The following is a 22,931-nucleotide window of genomic DNA, read 5'->3' as shown; positions in this document are numbered from 1 at the left end:
AACTGGTCAAGAAAAAATTCATAATGCACATCTCCGGTATTAATTCAACAATACAAGAGGTAATGTGCAAAGGATAATATGAGATCACCTGCTTATTACCTGTTAATTAAGTGTGTCATACAGGATATTTCTGTGCACCAGTTATTAGTCCATGCTATCATTATGCTGGTCTGACTCAGCTGATAGGAATTTGCTTCGGTGAGCTCACATAAAACAGAAACAGAAGAGCAACCTGAGGACACCACTTAACCACACCGAGACATAAACAGTGTGAGCTGTTTATCTGTTTATGAATCCATGTGTACGGGACTAGCTACCCAAGCACAATGGCTCGAAGCTTTAGTGTTGCCCTTAAACAGTTCCACACAATTAAAACAACTCACAAAACTGCTTCCGTTGTCGTCTCAACACAAATACCAAACGGTAACGGCACTGCAGGACTGTTATTTTAATGCATTCATTTTACAGCTGTTTTTATTTTCATGTTACTCAGCACTCCATACGCAATATGTTTACCATCATTCAATGTGGGATCCTATCAGCTATAGTCTGATGATGATATAGCCTCTGGGGACAGCGGTGAACGTGCCAGGCAAGTAGCCAGCGGTTAGCCATAAACGACTTCCAGTCAAGACTTCCTTTTCCGCGCGGTGCATTGTTTACAGAAAAAGTTTTTCTTCTGATTGACTTTAATTAACGGGTCTTGTCTTTGCTGAAATTTTAACATCATGATGCAGATCTGTAAAAAGTAAAAATGAAGCTTTGTCAGGTCTGTCCTCAAGAGGAGAAGAAAACTACTTTTAAAATGCTCGTTTGTTGAACGAGGTCGGATCGATACGTTCTGATGCATTCTGAAGTTGAATTTTAGATCTAGAACAGATTGTTAGCTGTTAGGATGCAGATGTCTGTTTATAGAGATTAATAAGAAGCTAATTCGTTGTCAGATCACGCTGATGGGAGCAGGGATGTCATTACGGCGAATTTAGTTCCGCCTGCTTTTGCTCTCCTCGCGGACTGTTTTTCCTGCATACGCCGCAGCCTGCTGATACGTGATTGGTCAATATTACTCGGACTACAAGCCTACTACAAACAGAAACCAGAACACCTGCCGTCTCTAACATTCACGTCCATTCTACATCTCTGTGTAGAATCTGTAAATAGAGATTAACTAAATGGTATTATATATCGTTTAGACAAACTGCCCAGTGTAGCATGTTAGAGCCTCTTTGCTGGTTGGAGACACAATGGTAGCCGTAGCAACAACAACAGCAAGCAGTTTTTGTTATCACTAACGCATTGCATTGTGGGATATTCATAATGGCATTGTATCCAGTGCTTGAAAATTGTGATATTATATTATGCACTTCAAGCACTATTCATTTCAGAGGTACAAAAGTATGGTACATTCTGTTTTAGCATGGTTAGTAGCCTGTTAGCATGGCATTTCGGGCGCAGGGTATGTTTTATGACTTGCATGACATCATCAACACTGAAGCTGCAGGGAGCAATCAGAGCACAAATCCCCAATTGAAAAATGTGCCAAATATCAACATTATAAAGACTTTTCTCAGCTCGTAAACCAAAATCAGTGGAAGTTTTAATTGCCCGGTATTTGCAGCATCAGAAGATAACATGAAAGACGGCGCTGACAGAATGCCAGCAGGGCGGCTGATACATCTGGCACTCAGACTCAGACATTATGCCAACCTTTTGTGTGCATGCACATGCACGTGAGTGTATGTTACTGCGTGTGTGTTGAAAGGTGCGAGGCAGATGGAGGGTTTACGTAAGCTGCAGAAATACGTGTGAAAAGAAGCCATACCAGTAGAGGCATGCCCTCCTCTGCTCTCCACTACCATCTATTATTTCCTCCTCTCTCCCTCTTCCCCCCCCTCCTCTCACTTTTCACTTTCAATAAGCTGCACATTTTCTCCTCTCAGCCTCGTCTTTAACGTGCCATCTTTTTCTGCTTAGTCCTTCCCACAGATCTCTGTGACCATTGTGTCTGTTCAGAAGAATGTGTGAGTACATATGATATGCATTTCTGCTCAAGCTGCAGCCCCGGCCGCATCTTTAGCTTTCCAAATGTCTTTTTCCTTTCGTGTTCTGGTGTGTGCTCTCGGGCCACGTTATTGTCCAAACACATGTATTCTTATTGCCCTGTGGTGTCGGTCTTTGTTGTGGTATTGCGGACTGTTGTTTGTCCGTGCCAAGATGGGCGTTATCGTGTGTTTACACCAAGCTTCTGGGACAAGTGTGTGTCCTTGAAAGACCATCCTACAGAGAGTGAGACAGACAAAAAGCACATGGTCTGACTGATAAACTATTTCATTAGTATGTTTATGAGGCAGTTTAATGACGAGGCCGGCGTGTCTGAGAGGTTACATCACAGAGGAACACACAGTTGTGTACATTTAAAGAAAGTTTGTTTGTGCATTTCTTTTGGAGGCAACAATCCGACTTTTTCAGTCCCCAATCTTTTACCTGGTGCCAATCCAACACCAGTGTGAAATAAATAATCCGCATGCCTCACCGCCTGGAAAGCTCATTCTTTTCTGATTAAGGTAACATCAGGCTTACTTTAACATAGCTCTCATAACTTTGTATAACACAGCTTTCCAGTAAGAACTGTTTGGCATAGCGAGTATGAAATGCCTCCAAACAGCTGAAACTCTGGCTTCCTGCATGCGCACAGGGTATCTTCCATCTTCCTTAAACAAGATGGCTGCCAGGCAGGCTGCTGATGCATGACCTAGTCACACACAGAGACCTAAACATAGAAGTGAATGGAATAGGCCTGTGAGAACCAGAAAGCAAATCAGCATTAGATCTGTGCATCCCTAATATTTGGACATCATCCAAGGGATTCTGATTTGATGTTCATGAGTGAGTTACTTTGTCCTGCCATTAGCTGCTGGTTGGGAAAATGCATAGCGACTTTTTAGAGCTTGTTTCTCTTTAATGAGAAAAAGAAGATGTGAAGGTTTTGGGTCAACGGTCTCCAAAAGTGAGCTGAAAGAGAGTAACACTGTCTGTTTGGGTTTGGTCAACAATTTCACTAATTTTCCAAACCAGTGAGCAAATTATGTTAAACTAAAGGTAATTATAGCAACTTCAGCTTGAAGTCACCAAAAACTCCCCTCAGTCTCTAAACTTCAGGAAGTCATTTGTGCCCTCAAGTCTTCTGATTTCTTGACTTAAAGAGCAGCTCCAGTCATGTTTTAGGACATATAAAATGCTCTGCTTGAGATAATAAATTGTGTCTGATATGTTTTTTTCTGCAAAATACGTTTAATGACCTTGTAAAAATCCTCCCAAGGCATCTCCTTCTTCTCCCTCATTGAAAATTCCTTACAGCCGAAAACAAAACACGTCTCTGCCATCGTTTAGTGGCAGCTTGTTGAAACTTAGCAAGCTTGAAATGTAGTAATTAGCAGTAGTACCGTTAACGTTAGTAGTCAGTAGTGAGTTTGCAAAAAGTACGATGACGGTTACAGCTGGCTCGCGCATCGCTGAAGTGGTTGCCATAGGTTACACATAATGATATGCATAGCGTCACCGCGTCCATTAACGGTGTAATTGTTGTAAAAACCTAAAAAATTATTTGATTTGGTATTTAAATTTGGTGTTAATTTACACATACATTGCCTTTCATCTTTTCGTTTACTGTAAGTAGTCGTGCTTTTATTTTGAAGTTACCTTTTCAAGTCTCATCGAGCTGCTCTCGCTCTCATCACCTGCAAGCAGCAGCAAGCATGGACTTCTCGGCTCCACTCAGGTTTATGCAGGGCACCTCATGAAAATATTGCCTTTGGTAGCACGCAACCAACAAGGTTTGATTTTCACTGGAGGGAGTCTTTAAGGATATAATACAGAGAACAATGAAAATATACAATGCAATCTCAGTAGAACAATGGCCGCCAGCATGGATGAAGAACAGTATAAATGACGTAAAGAAAGGTACAAGAGTCTCCTGGTTACCCTATAACTATCCTCTTATCAAAATATGACAGCAACTTTATTCGTTAGGAAATACAGTAGTGCGTTGTTTTTATTTCTACATTAACTTTCAAACAAAATGTGATGCTCAATTCCCGGAGTTTTGTCTGTACAAAGACTCTCTAATTCTAATTTATTCTCTATACTGTGTGAACCAAAAGTTACATTGTGGGAAAGCTTTTTAAAGTGATAGAACCTTTTAAGACGCAACTTGTATTTCTTGTATGCATGAAGTTTGAAGTGCGACTGCTTTCGCCAGGTCAAGAGCATTTCTCGTGTTCTTTTTTTCCTGTCATGACAAATGTTCACTTCTCTTGATGTAGTGATTTAGGGCTCCCACAGGTGCTCTGTAAAGCTGTGGTCTGCCGGCGGCGTCCACTGAAGGCTCTTACATAATAAGAAGTAGGAAACTCTGTGGCAGGGAACAGCTGAAAGTGAAGCGTGATTTAGTTTTCACACACGTGAATGAGCACGGTTATTACTATTTTGCTGCTGCAGCTTAGTCATGTCACATGTCTGACACTTGCAGCTGAAGCAGAGCAAATATCAGTGCTTGATTCTGGAGATACCTGTGCAGGTTGCATAAGAGCTCTTTGCCTGCATAGATAACCTCACAAATAGAGGTGCCGGACAGGTAAACATCCCATTGACAAACAGTAAAGCAGCTGATCAACTAACCCATCTGTTTCTTGTCCCCTTGCAGCTGATCCTATTGATGTCCTGAAGGTCCTGGAGCTGTCGGAGGACATGGAGGGCGTGTCGTTGGAGTCAGGACTTTGCACCAGCAGGGAGGGACGAGAGGAGACGGACCTCTCCTATAAGATCGACAAGAAGATTCAACTGAGCGCCCCCACCAAGCAACTCTTCCCTGGTAGGTCTTAATATCACTCTGAGTGGGCTGAATGAATTTAATTGCTCAATGAGAGCATGTGCCCTAATGTGTGTGTGTGTGTGTGTGCATCCCCTCCAGATTCTCCGTTCCCCACAAATTTCTCAGTGATGACGACGGTTAGAGCAGTGAAAGGCTCGCAGGCCTTCCTCCTCTCCTTGTACGACTCGCAGGTAAACACCATGCACGCTACAGCAGGATGTTTAAACGTTCACTCATCATCCTTAGTGTTTAACAACTCTGCCTTCTGTTACTGACCACTCTTATTTTCCACGATATATCATCAACTGGTGCCAATCAAAGTACTTTGACTCAAAGTGCTTGTTTTTTTGCCACTGATCAGAGTTATTCTAAGTGTCCTACAAGCAGTGTTAATTTCGTTAATGAAAATTATAGCGATTAATGTCCATGAATGACCTTTTTTACCTGATGAAGACGGGATGCTGACGAGCTAAAAATAGATTGCTGAAAAAAAGGGGCATTTTACGCGTCATTTGACGCTTCTTCTGCACAAAAAGCAACGATCATCGGCTGTCTGCTTCAGTCAGACTGTTTAAAGAAGCGATGATGAAAAGTTAGGAGAAAGCATAAAAACATAATCCAGTGTCCTTAGATGCTGTGTCCTCATTGTTCTTTTACTGTATGGATGAGCTGCTGAAATTTCAAGTGTTAATTTTACCTGGAGCAAACAGGTTAAAACAAGTAGAGGGAGACTGGAGGGGAGGATCTTATTTTCTAAGGTCATGTCTACACGTACAAGGGTATTTTTCCGTCCTTCGTTTCCAAAAAAACCCGTCCATGCAACTGCAGTTATAAAAAAAATCCCCTCATCTCATGATCTACACATCTACACATCTACACATCTCCGTGGCAACGGAGTTTCTAAAAGTCTTCACCCTGGCCGGAGTTTTACAAAAACACGCCGTTTGTGTGTGGACGAAAGGCTGAAATGCAGAGAAAAGGCTACGTTTCGAAAAATACCTGTGCACATGTGGACATGGCCAAAGAGTGATAACATTTTGACTTTTTATTGACTGAAGCTGGACTGAAATGTTTTGAGTTGTCGTCGTCTAAAACTAAACTAAAGCTGTAAAGGTCATTTTCGTCTTAAGACTAAATCTAAAATAGCTGCCAAAATGAAAACTGCCTACAAGCTACCCTACATTTTTGTAACACACAAAAACATCCTCTCTATGACCTTGACATTTCCACTATTGTCTTTCGGCAACAACTCACATCTTAGCTAGTTTCCAGAGCGAGACATCCCCTTGAGCTGTGTCTCCTACTGTCTCTCCTTCTGGTTCTGCTTAAACAAAAAGGATCTACCTCTTTAACTAAAAGCTCTGTCTCTGTTGGAATCCTGTTGTCGAATACTATAAACAACAATCTGAGCCTCTCAGTGGCAAAAACAACCACTTTAAGTTGACTTTTTTTCCCCCCATTATCAATGTATCCCATCATCCCTTGTCCATCCCACCTCTGCGTCTCTCAGGGCACCCAGCAGCTGGGCGTGGAGGTCGGCCGTTCTCCTGTCTTCCTGTACGAGGACCACGAGGGTCAGCCGCCTCCTGAGCTGTACCCCACCTTTAGAAAGATCAACCTGGTTGATGGCAAGTGGGTAACAACACACTCACACAGGCACAAATACACACACTGTTTTGTTTGCTGTGCACTCAAGTTTCAACATTAACTTTCCCTTATTTGGCTGCACAACCTTCTCGGAAAAGAAACATGTTACAGGGAGTTAATATGTTCCACTCTTCTTCCTGCCAGGTGGCATCGAGTCGCCTACAGCGTGGAGGGTCAGTCTGTGACTCTCTACCTGGACTGTGTCAAACTGGACACCCTGGACCTGCTCAGAGGTTTCGACCCCCACGTCAGCACTGAGGGGGTTACCGTGTTTGGAACGAGACTGCTGGACGAAGGCGTGTTTGAGGTAGGACTGTGATTCTGTGCACAAGCTGGAGGAAGTTTAAGGGCGAAATATATATATAATGAACGGAGGTGAAACTTCCACATTGTTGCAGTTATACTCTCTTCCAAACTTCTTTAAGTGTAAACTCATTTGGCTTTTTTAAAGGCAGAGAAAAAACTTGGCAGAAAATGAGAACAGATAATAAGTTCCTTGTGTGCGGAGAGGAAGTGTTTCTGCTTGTTGCAGCGTGTTTGATTTCTACATCAAATGGTGTCAACTGAATAAATAAAAAGGCTTGGCTTCTACACTGCCCTCCAGTGGTTGTGAGGATGTACTGCACCTTTACTCTGCTTCAAACCTTCAGTGCTGCTTTTCAAAGCTGCAGAGGAACGAATATATAAAAACTTATCACACTATAATGTAAATAACAATCCTCAGTCTGCACTTATTAGCTCTAATTAAGGAAATTAACAGTCCTTTTAAAAGCTGCTCAGGACCTTTACGAGTTCTGTTTCTGTTGTCCTCAGCAGTGTGAGGTCATTCGACAGATCCTGTATGCGAACTTTGACCTTTTCTTTTCAGTATAATGTCAGGTGGTCCATCTGTTTAACCTCCCCGCCCGTGTTTGGCTTGGACTCTCCTCCATGTGTGTGGATGTGTAAAACAGAGCGAGAGGAAGAAAGAGTTTGGACTTAATGTGCTGGCACCGCTTGAGTCTGAAGCTCTGGATATGATTAAGTGCAGCGACGCGATAAAAAGCCCGGCCCGTTAAGCCACTTTGATCTGACTTAATGAACGCATACAGTCAAAGATGAAGACACGGGAGACACATGCATCTGACTTGTCATTCTTATAAACAATGACTTATGGCACAGTGAGGACGAGCGATGACAAACATAATGTGATGTGACAGCTCATGTGGTTCCACTGATGTGTGAAGAGTCACAGATCTGCTTGTTACTATGAAACAGGGAGACATCCAGCAGCTGCTGATTGTCGAAGACCCCCGGGCGGCAGAGACGTACTGTCAGGACTACATCCCAGACTGTGACGCACCTTTACCCTACAACACCATATTAGCAGAGGCCGAGGAGGTAAGCACCGCAAACCTTCATGTTTATTTTCCATTTAGAAGGATGAAATGTTTCTGGATGCTGCAACAAAAACACATGTAGCAGTTAGCTGCTGGGCTACGTAGCTAGTTCAAACATCCAACTTATATGGCTTCTAGTGCATTATAATACACAGATGTTTGGTATGACATGATTTAGTTGTCAACTCTTACCATAAGAGTTCTGATACTAAAACCAGTATTGGAATTGCCGTGGTTTCAGGTATCGTGAGTTAGCAGGTCACTGCAACCATAATTTATTAGCGCCCCAAAAATCAGCTTTAACATATAAAATGGCTGCTTCTACTGTTTTAGAGGCGATAAAGAAGAACTTATTTCAGGTGATTAACCTCTTGACGACGGCCAACAACTACAGTGTGATGCTCGTGTAAACTTAGTCAAATCTCGCAAATTATCAGCAATCAGTGTTTTAAACTTTAAACTTTAAAATTTAAAATTTACAGAAATGCCCCAAAGAGTTTGCAGATTTGTCTGGCTCTAAGGCTCAGTAAATCCCCTTTGAACAGCCAATCACAGAAGGGAGAGACTTGAACCACATGTCAGCTCAAAGATCTATGGGATCCCGATAAATTGTACCTGCCCTGTTGTACATGTAACCCCCTCTGTTAGACATCTCAGGTGTTGGATGTTGTAAATCCAGACTGTCTTTTTCAAAGTGAAGGAGCCCCCCAGGGTTTCATTTGTAAGAGGAAAACCATTACAGGTATTTATGGACAGCTTAGAAGGCAGATATGACAGAAGACGAGTGTTTTAATTATCGTCAGTCATATATTTACACACTGCAGGTAACATAAATTCAAACATCACTGTGGGCTGTGAGGAAACATTCGCTGCAGACCTCAATTTCAGAGTGCTTCTCATCAACGCTTACTGTTGCTAGGCTACGAATGTTATCTGGTGGCACTTCCGCTTCCCTCGGTAGTGATTGTTAAGTCCGTTGTAAATCGCTCTGTGTGCTTAATATTTGCTTTCATTCACAGCGTTTTTACAAAGAAAACAAAAACAATGGAAAGGAGTCGTGTCCTGGCGTTAGCAGCAGCTCTACACCTGGAGATTGTACCCTCTCCTCCGCCATTGTTGTTGACAAAGTTGATATCTGAAGTCCCGCCCCTTCTTGATTTTGATTGGTTGGTGAGGGAGAAGTGTTGCCAGACTGAAAATACGACATACTGCAGCTTTAAAATTATTATCATTTATTATTATTGTACTTATGATAAAAACTAGAACCGGTGAAAACACCACACTGAATTGCTAAACTATGCCCTGCGCACCATATTAATGTAACAACGCAGAGGTCCTGTCCTTTGAACAACATGGCAATTGCATGCTTCACACAACAGAGTCAACCGCAGCTCTTTACACAATCATTCCTTCTGTTATAACCCTTCAAAATAAAAGCACAATATCTACTAAATCCTTGCACATTCGGAGAAGCTCCTTGCAGGCAATGAGTGACAGATGCATCGCTAAACTGATATTGTGGGTTTCTTATATAACATAGATAAAGCAGCATACATAAAATATCGGCTAAAAAATCGTGCAAACACGATAGTTATCATACATCTGGCAACACTGAATGACATTGACGAGAGCGGTGGTGTTCCAAAACTATTTTCAACTGAGAGCACTGTGAGCACAGCGACAAAAAACAGCTCATGCCGAGGGCGTTTTTGCACTGAACACTGAACTGCATTAGTTTTTTATAGAAAATAGGCGCTGGCAGCACAAAAAACTGAGACAGTGGGCACAGGCCCTAAGTGAGACATTTAGCTCAACACTTTGTGGTTTCCATTTCATGTAAATATTTGCATGTGCAGATCGTGTCCACATCTGTTTCATTCTTTCTAAGAAACACACACACACACACAACGTTTGAGAAGCATCACTCAGGCGCCTCCAGCTGTTTGTTTCCTCGCTCATGGTGATGATCCATCAATTTTAAAACACAGTTATCAATCATAGAAAGCTTCCACTGAGCTCTCACCCTCTCCTTCTTGCTTATTCTCTTTCTCTTTGATCTCCGTATTAAAACACACACTACATGGGTTTTGTGATACTCTGCCAGGTTCTGTGTGCCAATGCTCCACTGGCCTGGGAAAAGTTTCAAATCTTCTTCCTCTCTGCTGCTGCTGCTTTATGATTTAACATCTGGCTTACAGCTCAAAACACTCCAGGACTCCTGGTTTACTGTGTTCAGTTTAGTTTATTGTAACACCTCCACGAAACGATATCAACAGGACGAAGGTAAACATGTTATTTACATGTTGTTGTGTGTTTTAATGACGCTGTGATGCAGCCGTCATGCTTGAACAGGATGTTAACAGGCTTACATCATTCACTTATTGTTTGGCTCTTTTGTGACCTTTGTTGATTTATTGATGCTCCTCAGGTGGAGAGAGCACCTAAGAAACATGTGGTCCAAGAGTTCGAGGAGTTTGACTACAGTGATCTCTATGACGACCTCTCTGTTTCCACGGTGACCTCAGGCTCTAACGTCACCGAGTATGAGGTAAGACTCTCATACTTGGCTTTGTGTATTTGTTTCTATCCCCTTGTGTTTTCCTACGCCTTCATTTTTGTGTACTGTTGTCGGTCAGATCATCGAGTATGAAGACTACGACAACACAACAGATTACAACCACGTGAGCGAGTATGAGTACGAGGAAGAGTACGATGATCGCTACGGACCGGCCGAGAGAGAGCGGGAGATGTCTCTTAACACACAGGTACCATCAAACCATGAATTGTTGCAGTTCTATATAAGCAATCATGTGAAGGGAATAAAAAACTACTTCTTATTAATCTACATTATTACTGTTCTTAAATCTACATCAATCTTCTCTTTAGGATTTACCAGAGAAAGGTCAGAAAGGAGAGCCGGGCCAGCTGGGACAGGTGAGAAAAAACACACACACAGACATGACATTGATCTGCCTTTGATCATGTTTTGAACACAGAATAAAACCACACATATTAAGTGTCACAAACTGTGAAGTGCAAGTGGAAAGACGTGAAATATTTAGTCACATTTTTAATGTTGTTTACTTTGATTGCTATCTGTTAGCATCACTCGTGCTGTGCAGGGCTGCAGGGTTGGCCGGATATGTCTGCATGTGTTAAAACATGAGACAGCAGCCATGAATCGGGAAGTTATGCAAAGATATGTTTGAGAGGAACACAGAAACAGTGACAGTCTGCCCGTCTGTCCATCCATCATCTATACTGCTTATCCTGTTCAGGGTCGCCGGGGGGCTGGAGCCAATCCCAGCTGTCTTTAGGCGAGGGGCGGGGTTACACCCTGGACTGATCTCCAGTCAATCACAGGGCTGACACATAGAGACAGACGACCTTTCACGCTCACACTCACACCTATGGGAAATTTTAGAGTCACCAATGAACCTAATGAGCATGTCTTTGGACTGTGGGAGGAAGCCGGAGTACCCGGAGAGAACCCAAGCGTACATGGGGAGAACATGCAAACTCCACACAGAAAGGCCCCCTTAGTCCGAACCAGGAACCTTCTAGCTGTGCGGCAACAGTGCTAACCACTGCACGCTGCACTGTAAATGACGCTGTAAATGATGCTAAGCTACTCCATAAAGTGAAAAATGATGCTTGAAATTAGCATAATACTCCCCTTTAAAGAAAGAATTTTTCAATCATGAAAGAAAAGTCTAGGTGTCCCTCCAGTACACATCATGTCCTCTAGCAATCTGTATTAGTCATGATTCTAGTACACAGGATTGACAGTACAAGTACAGGATGTATTGAAATGGAATATATTACTGGTGCGACTTTTAACACCTCAACCAAACACAAGGTAAAAGGTACTTCTCTTACATTTCTGCAGGGCACACAGATCACAGGACCGTACGGGCCTCCAGGACCTGAGGTTAGTCACTTATCTGCATGAAACACATTTTTCTTCACTTATCAGGTTAAAAACTACTTAGCGTGTTGGAAAGGTGAATAAACTTTAATTCCTTTAATCTCTGCTGCTTCATGGTTTCTGTCCGTGTGTGCAGGGGGAGCCCGGGCCTCCTGGAGTCACAGGACCTGTAGGACCTCGAGGAGACCCCGGAGAGCTGGTGAGGACTGCCCCTCTGCTCGAGGTGTGATTGGCAGGAGTCCACCTCACCTTACTGTCTCTCTGTAACTGTACTCCTCCTGTCTCCTCTCAGGGCCCTCCAGGGCGGCCAGGCCTTAGCGGAGCTGATGGGATACCAGGACCCCCGGGAAACATCATGCTCATACCGGTAAGGTGAACACACTTCAGTGCTGCCTGAGGCTTTACAAGCTGCAGTGAGGTGGCTGTTGTGACTGTTTGGTGCTATTAACGCTTAGCGGAGCCCCCAGGGCAAGTGGGGATGTTTGAATGTGAGGTGAGACATCGGCTCGCTCAGGGTTGCTTACTTTGCAAGAAGGTCATAACTCGCCAGAACCCCTAAAAAACATGTGTTCTGCAAAGGTGTCCATCTAATATTCCTTTTAGCTCCTGTGTGTGTTTTTTAATATAGTTGTTTGTTACATTTTTTGTATCTAATCAGTTAAGATTTACATATTTTCATCCTAATTTAACCTTTCAGAGAGCCCTCGTTGCCCCTATGGAGGCATCAACTTGTTTCCTCACCTTGTTATTCTAAATGTTTCCGTTGATTTGAGTTGTCTGGACCTTTCAAAGCAGGATTTTAATTGCAGTGCCACAAGTTGACCACCGGGTGGGGTATTGAGTTTGACTTATAAAGCATCTTGTGTACTTTTTGTGTGCGTGTGTGTGTGTGCAGTTCCAGTCAGGCGGTGATCCGAAGCTGGGTACTGTAGTTTCTGCACAGGAGGCACAGGCTCAGGCCATCCTGCAGCAGACCAAGGTACACAAACCTCTGAAATGTCACCGTCACACAGAGAGATAATAAAGACCTTCTTAAAATGTCTGACTCCTTCCTCCTTCTGCTTCCTTCTCCTCCAGCTTGCTATGAAGGGACCTCCAGGGCCACTCGGCCTCAGGGGACGACCTGGACCGCTGGTGAGTGAGAATGTTTTTCGCTGATAGCACCATAAATTATACATGATTTGCACCCGCTATCTGCCCCGTCTCAAGGTCCGATTCACAAAGGAAACAGCACTGATGATATTCAAGCGCAAACACATCCATAAAGTTTCACAGATCCGTGCAGTTTGCTCTTTTCTTGTGTCTGATTGAGGAGAGAAGCTGTCTGCACCTTCACTCTCTGCTGTGTGGTGCCGCGCTCTCAGGCATTAGTTGAGCCAAATGTCAAATTTGCCCCAAAAGTTTGCATAATGACTCATTTAAATATGTGCAAACAGCACCGGAGCATAGAGACGCTTTGGGGTGCATTTAACTCTCTGCGTGTGCTTCGAGAATGAGTCTTTTTGTGACATTTGCACAGGTTTAGCCGCCGTAAAAGCCGTGCAATCCTTTAGTGAATTAGGCCCTAAGACATTTTTAAGCACAATAAAGTGTTAAAGTATTAGTTTATTCATGCTTCTCTGCTACTTAGAGGGAAAAATGGGATTACTACAAAACTACAAGAAACGTTACAAGTTTAGAAAATTCCCGTGCAACCTGAAGATCACTGGGAAACGTTTTTAAACTGATAGTTCACTCTCCAACACTGTGAAAGGAATACATATTTACAGCATAACAAGGCTGCTGCCTCTTGACGTTGTGAATCTGAACAGTAACCATTTTAACACAGTCTTTCTTATTAGTTGTGTTATCTGCTTGGGTTGCAAATGACCTGTTGCATGCACCTCATGAGCAGTGGCAACAATTTCAGTAAAGGACGTCTCGCCCCCAGCTGGCGTGACAATAGTTGCCATGACAACAGCTGCACGTTGAGTTCCTGTAGTGGAAAAAGGTCCAGTATTAGATTAGATACTTAAACTTTCTTATAGAGAGAGACAAACACGTGCAGAAAATGGATCCTAAAGCCGACCTGTACGGACACTAAATATCGAGTACTATTTTTCCCAGGGTGCACCAGGACCCTCTGGTCTGAAGGGGACCAGTGGAGATATGGGCCCTGCGGTGAGTAAGCTGTTTGTTGTGGCAAAACAGTCTTTGTATAACACATGAACTCATTTGAGAACCAGTTCACCTTCTTTCTTTCCCACCTTTGTCTCTCCAGGGTCCTCAAGGACTGCCAGGAATCTCGGGTCAGAACGGACGAATCGGGAAAAGGGTGAGACGAATTACTTTACGTCTACTTACTTTAAGACTTTTTCTCTATCAATATCATCTTCTGTGTTTATGCTGTAATAATCTTTTCTGAATAACTCAGTTATACAGTTACAGTACGTCGTAGAAGAATCTGGCACGTCTAAGTGTGTGTGTGTTTGTTTGTCAGGGTCGAGCTGGTACAGACGGAGGCCGCGGTGCGATCGGAGAGACTGGAGCGAAGGTGCAGAAGAACGGATGTCCTGGTCACACTTCACTTACAAGCTGCTCCTCCGTCTTCAAATATAACCTTATCTCTCTCTTTCTCAGGGGGATAGGGGCTTTGATGGCTTGCCAGGCCTCCCTGGAAACAAAGGACACAAAGTAAGTTATCCGCCTGAATGAGTGGGTGGTGTTTTAACAGATGATTCATAAAACCACGTGCCAACATCCTTGTGTTTATCTTCTCAGGGGGACAGGGGAAAGCCGGGCCCTGTTGGTTCTTCTGGAGACCCAGGAGAGAAGGTGAGAGGTCGCCGTGGTTGTTGGTGTTGATTTTTTATGCATGTTTATGTGTTGGATGTATTAATGATTGTGCTTTTCACAGGGCTCTGAGGGGCCACCTGGGCCAAGAGGGCAACCAGGTGATGCTGTAAGTGTTAACATACAAATAAATTCACTCATTTAAATCCACTACAACATAATTGAATGTGACTTGAGTCTAAAACACAATAACAAACAGTATTTTCTTAATTATGCCTGTAATTATACCTCACACAGACGAGCCAAAACAGCATTTCCTTTTTATCTTCATCTATACGCCCAACGCCTACTTTTATCCTAAACTGCAACGTTAAAGGGACAGTCAGATGTTTCAGAGAATATGCTTCTTTGCTTCCTTCCCCAGAGTTAGAAGTTAGAAATCTTATATCAAGTTTTTTTGCAAGTTGATTAGCTTAGCTTAGCTTAGCTTAGCTTAGCATAGAAAAACAGCTAGCCTGGCTCTGTACAAAGGTGATTAAAATCTTATCAAAAGCCATGTGTTCCCATCAATGCCGATCGGAGCTGAGGCAATAATTACCCGGGTCTACTGCAGAGTCGTGTGACCCGGGTCTGAATGCCGATTGTAGCCTTTCCTATTAAGCAAAAAAGCCGAGTGTTAGCAGGTTTTGTGACCAGTGGGAAAGCAGCTAAATAGACAACTTGTGGCTGTACCGGAGGGGTTAAGTATCCAACTATTCTTGGCAGTCTCTCTATCATAGTGAAGTTGCCACAACCATAGCAGAGACTTCAGGAAGCAGAGAAATAGTCCAGCACATAACACAGCATGAAACAGAGAAAAGCATTTTTACACTTTGCTTTTGTATGAATTAAACATATATGACATAAAACCTTAGAATAACAGCTTCAGAAGGGATTTTTTCCTTGGATGGCGAAGTGCTTCCTTTGTTTCCACTCTTCACGCTGAGCGAAGCTCAACAGTTGCTGGCTGTGATAACATGAGAGTGGCATGGATCCTTTTATCTAAATCCCTGCAGGAAAACAAATAACAGATAACCCCAGATGGAGATGTTGGACACAGTCACAGTCCAAAGACATATTTACATTTCCCTTTTGCTTGTTACCCTACCACACACAAATAAACACCCATGTGTTGTACTACTGTACTTGTTATTAATGTCCTAGATTCCCTTGTCCCTTACCTTTATCCTTAAACTAAGTCTAGATCTTTAGTGAGGAAGTGTGGACTAAAGAAAGGTCCAGACTGTCCTAAAATATCCTGTTTTTAACATCTAAAATTCACATTGGTCCTCACAGAATAGACGTATCAGGGCACACACTCAGTTACACACAATAATGTCTCCATATATGTCACTGTGATTTCAGGGTTCCAGAGGTCTGAATGGTCCCAGAGGTCGTCCTGGTCCCCCGGGTCAGATTGTGAGTGTGATATTTACATGTTTTCCCACTCACACACAACATTCACACAGTCACACACATTAACGTCTGCCCTAAACATGCTGGTAATTATCCTGTTTAACGCCTCTTTGTTTACCCATGTGAGGAAAATAAGGCTCCTGTCACTGCCAACATAAATCAGCTGCGGTCTCGCTATCAGATATTACCACGTGACGATGCCCAATCATGATGTAGCTGTGGTTATCCATTTGTTAACATGATGTTATGTAATTCTTATCTCATCTGAGTAAGTGACTCTCTGCCAAATACAACATTATATCTCCAAACACCTCGAGCAGTAGCTCTCTAGTTTTATGGCTTACACGATGTGTGCACTTGTAGAAACACAAGCTTGCACTTGTGAACATCTGACACTTTTTCATTTGTTTCGCGCTGGTTAATTAAGCATTAAACGCTTTAAGCGATGGGGCGGAAGAGCCAAAACCAACAGGGAGCCTTATCGCTTCCAGTTTTATTTAGTTGCTGTCGCAGCAGACTTTTGGAACAAGCCTGGGGAAATTTAAAAAATGACAAAAATGGAATATATTAAGCTAATGCGCCCTTTTTTAATCTTTTCTTTAGCCTGACAGGAAATGAAAATATGTATAATAAATAGAGGGTTCATGTGCCACAAAGTAAACTCCATACAAGGGCATTAAAACAGCAGCTTTGTCTGCTTTTAAGAATTAAAAAGCTCTTGTGCCGTGAGTGTGCTCAAGACTAAACACTTCCTTTCATTTACTTTCTTTCTCTCCTCACAGGGCATTCGAGGAATTGACGGAGTTCAAGGTTCAAAGGGAAACATTGTGAGTTTAATCAAAAGCCCTTTTTACATTGTGATTCTGCCACAGCGCCGTAACGAAGCTCCGCCGTCATGCAGCCTTTGTCATTTTACATTGGACCAAGCAACGCCCCGGTGTGTGTTGCAGAAGCAAAACGTGCACGAGGTGTAAACAAACAGCTTGTGCTTCACAATACACACGCACGCCGCTGTTCCACCCTGCCGGCTCCGCTGTTACTACCTCAGAGGCGGAACAACTTCGCCCCACCATACCGCCTCTGTGCGTTTTACACAGAAGACAAAACGTAACAGAGGCGTAACAATCCCGCCTTGAACTGGCAGTGTAAAAAGAGCTTAAGATTTACTATTACAAAGATGACACATTTCAAGCTACACCAGTGACCAGAAATAGAGTACACTTCCTGTCTCTCACGTTTCCCCCCCTTCAATTCAGTCAAATAATAACTATAATATATAATAAGTTTTAATGCAAAGAAACACAAGATGTCGAACTGTTGTTTCTCTTCATTCATGATATTTAATTTCTGTATATCGGCTTGGAAAGAGATGTAGTTTTACGTTCAGCACAAAGAGAGAGAAGAGAAATCTGTATTGCCTGATCTCGCCTAAGTGTGTTGCTGACGCTGACAATCGAATAAGTTAATTTTCTCCCGGTTTACATTTCTGAAAAATGCAATTTTACTTTTAGAATATTTGAAAGATCTGTGGCTTCTTTAAAAATGGATTCAATAATCTGTTTTCATGTTTCCTACTCCGATTTGAGTGTTTCTCTTTAAACCGTCTTTGGGAGAATAAAGAAATTTCCTGTTTGTAACAGGGACCTCCTGGAGACGTCGGAGCACCTGGGCAACAAGGCAACCCTGGCATTGTGGTACGAGCAGACACAAGATACTCACCAAAATACATCCTTTGCGTAAATACTCTAACAGAAACACTAATGCTCCGTCTCTGCTGCAGGGTTTTCCTGGTCCTCAGGGGCTAGTCGGGATGCCAGGAGAGAAGGTAAGACACTTCTAGTTAGGGTTTTTTTTTACTTTGGAATGAAGGAGTCGTGATTAATTGTTTGATCGTTGCCTTAAAAGGGGCCTCAAGGGAAGAAAGGAATGCAGGGCTTACCTGGAAACGACGGACCCCCAGTAAGTAAGAGCATGCATTAGCCTGTCCCTAAAATGAACCATAACAGTACAACTATGTGCCTGTGTTTGTGAATTAAATTGATATTCCCTCACGTCAACAGGGTCACCCTGGAAGAGAAGGTACTCCAGGGGAAAAAGGACTGCCGGTAAGTCTGTCGTATGCGCGTCTCTTTGTTTGTGTTCAATGTTTGCATGTTGTGTTTTGGAACATCTTAAAGGAATAGTTTGACGTTTGAGAGTTTGCTTTATTGCTTACTTGCTTAGCAAATTGTTCCCAGCTCCCCATGAAACCAGTATGTGTCCTTTTCTATATTAATTAGCCTGGCTAGCTTTCCTGTGCTTCCTGTCTTCTACTAAGCTAAGCTAACAGGCTGCTAGCTGCAGTATCATATTCATCTGACAGATATGAGAGCCGCATCAACCCTCTTATCTATTTACAGCAAGAAAATGAATTAGTATTAAACTGTTCTTTTACTGTATGTGTGTCTAAAGGGTCCCATAGGAGTGCAGGGGCCGGTTGGATACCCTGGACAACGAGGAGTAAAGGTAGGTGATGCGAAGGCGAAATATTCCTTCTACTTCACCTGCAAGCCATCTTCGTTAAATTAAGCAGATGATTAGGGTTTAATGGAAAAGGATGCAAGCAATTTGTTGTTTACCACCTCGTGAGGATGTCCTGAACAAGCGGTTATATATGATCATGTGTTTTCTGTTCTCTTGTTGACCTACACTTTGTTTTCCTGTCTGACAGGGAGCAGATGGAATCAGAGGATTAAAGGGAAGCAAAGGCGAAAAGGTAAGGCAGAAAAGTGATTCAGGCTGTGCTCATTCAGGATGTTTTCCCATGTTACCACCGCAGCTCAAACACAGTATGCGTCCTATTATTCAGTGCCTTTCATGTGTGTCTCTGTCTTACCTACTCCTCCGTGTTCACTCTGTCTGCAGGGAGAGGACGGTTTCCCAGGGGCCAAAGGTGAGATGGGAGCAAAGGGTGACCTTGGAGACAACGGAGCTCCGGGCGTCCGAGGAGAAGATGGACCTGAGGGGCCAAAGGGTCAGAATGGTCCTCAAGGAGAAGCTGGTTCTTCTGGAATTGCTGGAGAGAAGGTGCAGAGCTGCGTTAGCATGCAGAATGCTAATCATGACTAATAAAACTAGCCATAAGGATTTTTAAGTACTAGTATTAGAATCCAGCTGTCTCTCTTTTTAGGGAAAACTGGGAGTGCCTGGGCTGCCGGGATATCCAGGGCGACAGGGGCCGAAGGTATGATAATTAAAGTCATGATTGAGTGATTGATAAATGTAAACAAGTCACAGATACAGGAGATATTACTGATACAAACTGATCAGTGTGCCTCCTCCTCAGGGTTCTGATGGGTTTCCTGGTGTATTGGGATCTGCAGGAGAGAAAGGGAAGAAAGTAAGTAGAAGGTTTAAAGTGATCATTTTTTTTGTTCCAGGAAATCCGACCTTCTCCTTTAACGTCCCGTCTTTTGTTCTCAGGGTCCTGCAGGACAACCAGGAGGCGCAGGCCAGAGGGGACCAAATGTGAGTGCTGTGTCTCAAAACTTTCCCTCGTTCTGAAGCGAATGAAACGTGCAGAAAATTAGATTTTTATTAAAAGCAAGACATGTACCTAATTACTTTTACTGTGTCCAGAACTTTAAACGCCAGGTGTGTCAGAGGAGTAGGAGTAGAGAGCAAGTCTCTTCTAGCTGTCCTCTCTTCTATTAGCTTCTTTTAGTTGGTCACTTACGCTTACGTCAATTTATTCCTCATTGTTCTTGTTCCCTGGCCCACACCTTTACTGTTCTGGTGCGCTCTCACAGCTGTTTTCATCCACAGGGACCTGCTCTTAGCGAAAAAGCAATAAAGCCTCTGACCTAAACCTGTCGCCTACCTGACCTACAACCAGACAGACACAGTTAGCGACTAGCTTTTAGCAGCTAAAGAGCATCACATTTTCCTCAGGAGTTGGCTCAGACCAAAAACAGAGCTAAAGGAGAGCGAATGTTGGACCTAAATCTGTAAGGTGGCCATATTCACTACTCATAATGAATGTGATGTACAACACGAGCAACAATCAAGACAGCATCAAGATAAAGACTGTTTGCTAATAAGTTGTGTTTACAGCTCGTTTCTGCTGCCCCCAAGTGGCCAAAAATATCTCACGTTTAAAGAACGTCATCGTTGTTGTGCATCCCTTATAATCACAATGCTGGAGAGCTCAGTCAACCCATTAATCAATCCCTGAGAGTTCACTGTGTGCTGAGTGTCTGTAGGCTGAACTGTACGTTGGTTTGAGTCTGTTTGGGTCAGTAAAAGTTCCCGGTTTGTTCTCACTCGTGTTTCTTCACTGACAGGGTGCACGAGGGGGCAGAGGAGCGAAGGGGCCGACAGGGAAATCAGGAGAAAAGGTCAGCTGACTCTCCTCAGCCAATAATAACGTGCTGTCAGTCATTGTGGAAACACTTTTAGCGGTCAACACTTTCCTCATTTTTACAGGGCGCTTCAGGACATGACGGGCCTCCAGGATCTCCTGGAGATAGGGTAAGAAAAACACTGTTTGATATATGTTGTTAATGAATTGATTGATCAGCTGATTGATCGCCTTTTATACCGGCTGGTTGTGTTTTTTAGGGACCTTCAGGGCCGCAAGGAAGGAACGGAGAGCCAGGACCTAAAGGAGGAACCGTGAGTTGTGACAAAACACAGAACAAACAAATAATGTGTATATTTTTATGTCATTGCTACAAATCTGCTGCACAATACAGGAGAGGACATGTTGTTTTCACCAGCTAATCCACCTTTAATCGCTTTTCTAAGTTATTTTTTTATATCTATTCATGGATAAGAAATGAAACAAGAGCAAATGAAGTCCAGGGCGGCCTAAAATCTCAATTTTACACATGAAGTCAAAAGATCAAAGATGTTCTTATACGAGCTTTCACAGTGAAAATACAGGTCCCAAACTTTAGCACGAGAATTAGTTCCATCTCTAAGCTAGTATCTGATTTTTGGGGTCCCACAGAGGTTAACTTGACCCTGACTCGGTGTCTAAAGGGTGATCTGGCAGGAAGTGCTGTCAGAGAAGTTACATAGGTGGTTAAAGTCGTGGCGCAGGCTTCCAGGCTCACGCTGAAGGAGCGTCATTTTTCATTTTCTGATAAAAAATTCTTGTGAGCGAGAAAGCACTGGAGAGAATTCCTTGTCACCTGCTGCTATGAATCACCTACAGTGGCCTGCAGGGGACAGTTCTGCAGACTTATTTATATATTTGACAGCTGCTGTAAGAAAGAGGTACCTGAGCGAAATGTAAAAAAGGCTCAGAACATTTGTTTGGCACTCACCTTGAACATCACGGATATTACTTCCGAGGACAGTTTTAATCCTGAGCTGCCATCAATGCTTCACCTCGATCTTTGCTTAAGTGTGTGTGTGATTCTGTGTATGTGTGTGTGTGTGTAGGGTCCTGCTGGGAAAGACGGACTTCCAGGTCACCCAGGTCAAAGAGGAGAGCCGGTGAGTGTTCAGATTTCATGAGAGTTCACAAGAGGTCAGCAGATACTGAACTCTTTCTGTGAGTTCACCACACGCACACACGCACACACTGGAGCATGTTTTACAGCCTTCTTCTTCTGTGACTTCAGGGATTCCAAGGGAAGACAGGACCTCCCGGACCCTCAGGTGTTGTTGGGCCACAGGTGAGATTTATGATGTGAAGCTCTCTTATGTAATATTTCTGCAGCCTCTGGCTTCAGGTTTGATGTAACCGAGCCTTTTACTCACCGTGTGTGTTTCAGGGCAAATCAGGTGAATCGGGTCCAACAGGGGACAGAGGTCACCCAGGGGCACCTGGTGTACCGGGAGAGCACGGCTTACCTGGGTCTGCTGGGAAGGAGGGAGGAAAGGTGGGTCCACAGAATCTGTCACACATGAACAGTAATTGTCTGTATCTCAGAGCGTCATCATTTGTGTTTTAATAATGGGATCAGGGTGGAAGAGAGGCTTGCATGTAGCCTTAGTAGACACTAAGAATGTGAAAGAGTTTTCTGTTTCACTTGTGTTTTATTTATCTTGAATGTTTTGTCTTGTTTTGTTTTGCATGGACCTCAGGAAGAATAGTTGTTACCGCGGTAATAAATAAATAACACAAATGTTTGTATGTCTCAGGGCGATCCAGGTTTACCTGGGACATCTGGAAAGAACGGTCCTACAGGACTGAAGGGGTTCAGAGGGAGCAGAGGAGCTCCTGGAATTATGGTAACACTCGCCTGAAAACACAGCCAACACACTCCGTACAATTGACATGATTTTTTTAATATTATAAATAATAAAAGTTAAATAATGAAATGCATGCATCATGTTTACAGGGACCTCCAGGTCTGAAAGGAGGATCAGGACCTAATGGATCCCCAGGAGCTTTAGTGAGTTACAGGACATCTCGTCGTCTGATTTTAGATTGTTGTTGAAGTTTGAGTTGAATATGTTGTGCAATATTAAAGGGGACATATTTTAGCTATGCAATCAATTTTCTATTATTCTAATGTGTTTTAAAAATTGTATAGATATTTTAATTCACTTATTTTTCGGAGCCTCTCCTTCCTCCTGAAACCAACACGCCGTTTAGACATTCAAAGGTCAGACCTGAGACACGATTGGCTGACAGCATTAGGAGTGACCGCTACACTGCACTGTCACTCCAAAGTTGTAGAAAACATGGCTGCTCTAGGATCGTTTATTCAGCCTTATATGTACGAACCAGAATCGCCAGGAGGTATGGGGATGGTAAGTTGAAATCTTGACGACTACAGGCTCGTGCAAGAAGGCAGTCTGAGGTGAATGACGGTGAATGACGATTGGTCGATTTCAGCGACAGCAAGGTTCTACGTAGAAACCTGCAGCTGTTCTGAACGGTCCA

General features: G+C 43.2%; 1 protein-coding gene across 1 annotated transcript in view; it reads left to right on the top strand.

The window, feature by feature from the left end:
• The window catches only part of LOC138595028 (collagen alpha-1(XI) chain-like), a 49,606-nt gene that overhangs the window by 12,262 nt on the left and 14,413 nt on the right, over window positions 1-22,931 (top strand). The window contains exons 2-40 of the mRNA XM_069666346.1: window positions 4,703-4,870; window positions 4,970-5,061; window positions 6,381-6,502; window positions 6,662-6,824; window positions 7,775-7,897; window positions 10,325-10,444; window positions 10,533-10,661; window positions 10,783-10,830; window positions 11,786-11,827; window positions 11,961-12,023; window positions 12,117-12,191; window positions 12,720-12,803; window positions 12,902-12,958; window positions 13,931-13,984; window positions 14,085-14,138; window positions 14,304-14,357; window positions 14,444-14,497; window positions 14,585-14,638; window positions 14,721-14,765; window positions 16,001-16,054; window positions 16,834-16,878; window positions 17,692-17,745; window positions 17,832-17,876; window positions 17,957-18,010; window positions 18,112-18,156; window positions 18,503-18,556; window positions 18,762-18,806; window positions 18,956-19,117; window positions 19,221-19,274; window positions 19,377-19,430; window positions 19,514-19,558; window positions 20,374-20,427; window positions 20,516-20,560; window positions 20,651-20,704; window positions 21,479-21,532; window positions 21,661-21,714; window positions 21,814-21,921; window positions 22,184-22,273; window positions 22,384-22,437. Of these exons, the coding sequence (XP_069522447.1) occupies window positions 4,703-4,870; window positions 4,970-5,061; window positions 6,381-6,502; window positions 6,662-6,824; window positions 7,775-7,897; window positions 10,325-10,444; window positions 10,533-10,661; window positions 10,783-10,830; window positions 11,786-11,827; window positions 11,961-12,023; window positions 12,117-12,191; window positions 12,720-12,803; window positions 12,902-12,958; window positions 13,931-13,984; window positions 14,085-14,138; window positions 14,304-14,357; window positions 14,444-14,497; window positions 14,585-14,638; window positions 14,721-14,765; window positions 16,001-16,054; window positions 16,834-16,878; window positions 17,692-17,745; window positions 17,832-17,876; window positions 17,957-18,010; window positions 18,112-18,156; window positions 18,503-18,556; window positions 18,762-18,806; window positions 18,956-19,117; window positions 19,221-19,274; window positions 19,377-19,430; window positions 19,514-19,558; window positions 20,374-20,427; window positions 20,516-20,560; window positions 20,651-20,704; window positions 21,479-21,532; window positions 21,661-21,714; window positions 21,814-21,921; window positions 22,184-22,273; window positions 22,384-22,437 (2,825 nt within the window). The remainder of the gene's footprint in view (window positions 1-4,702; window positions 4,871-4,969; window positions 5,062-6,380; window positions 6,503-6,661; window positions 6,825-7,774; window positions 7,898-10,324; window positions 10,445-10,532; window positions 10,662-10,782; window positions 10,831-11,785; window positions 11,828-11,960; window positions 12,024-12,116; window positions 12,192-12,719; window positions 12,804-12,901; window positions 12,959-13,930; window positions 13,985-14,084; window positions 14,139-14,303; window positions 14,358-14,443; window positions 14,498-14,584; window positions 14,639-14,720; window positions 14,766-16,000; window positions 16,055-16,833; window positions 16,879-17,691; window positions 17,746-17,831; window positions 17,877-17,956; window positions 18,011-18,111; window positions 18,157-18,502; window positions 18,557-18,761; window positions 18,807-18,955; window positions 19,118-19,220; window positions 19,275-19,376; window positions 19,431-19,513; window positions 19,559-20,373; window positions 20,428-20,515; window positions 20,561-20,650; window positions 20,705-21,478; window positions 21,533-21,660; window positions 21,715-21,813; window positions 21,922-22,183; window positions 22,274-22,383; window positions 22,438-22,931) is intronic.

This window comes from Semicossyphus pulcher, unplaced genomic scaffold, assembly GCF_022749685.1.
Source record: "Semicossyphus pulcher isolate SPU_LCO1_2020_fin unplaced genomic scaffold, fSemPul1.0.p SCAF_17, whole genome shotgun sequence".
Classification (NCBI taxonomy): Eukaryota; Metazoa; Chordata; class Actinopteri; order Labriformes; family Labridae; genus Semicossyphus; species Semicossyphus pulcher.
Note: the sequence above shows the minus strand (reverse complement) of the source record. Positions and strands in the feature narration are given on the sequence as shown.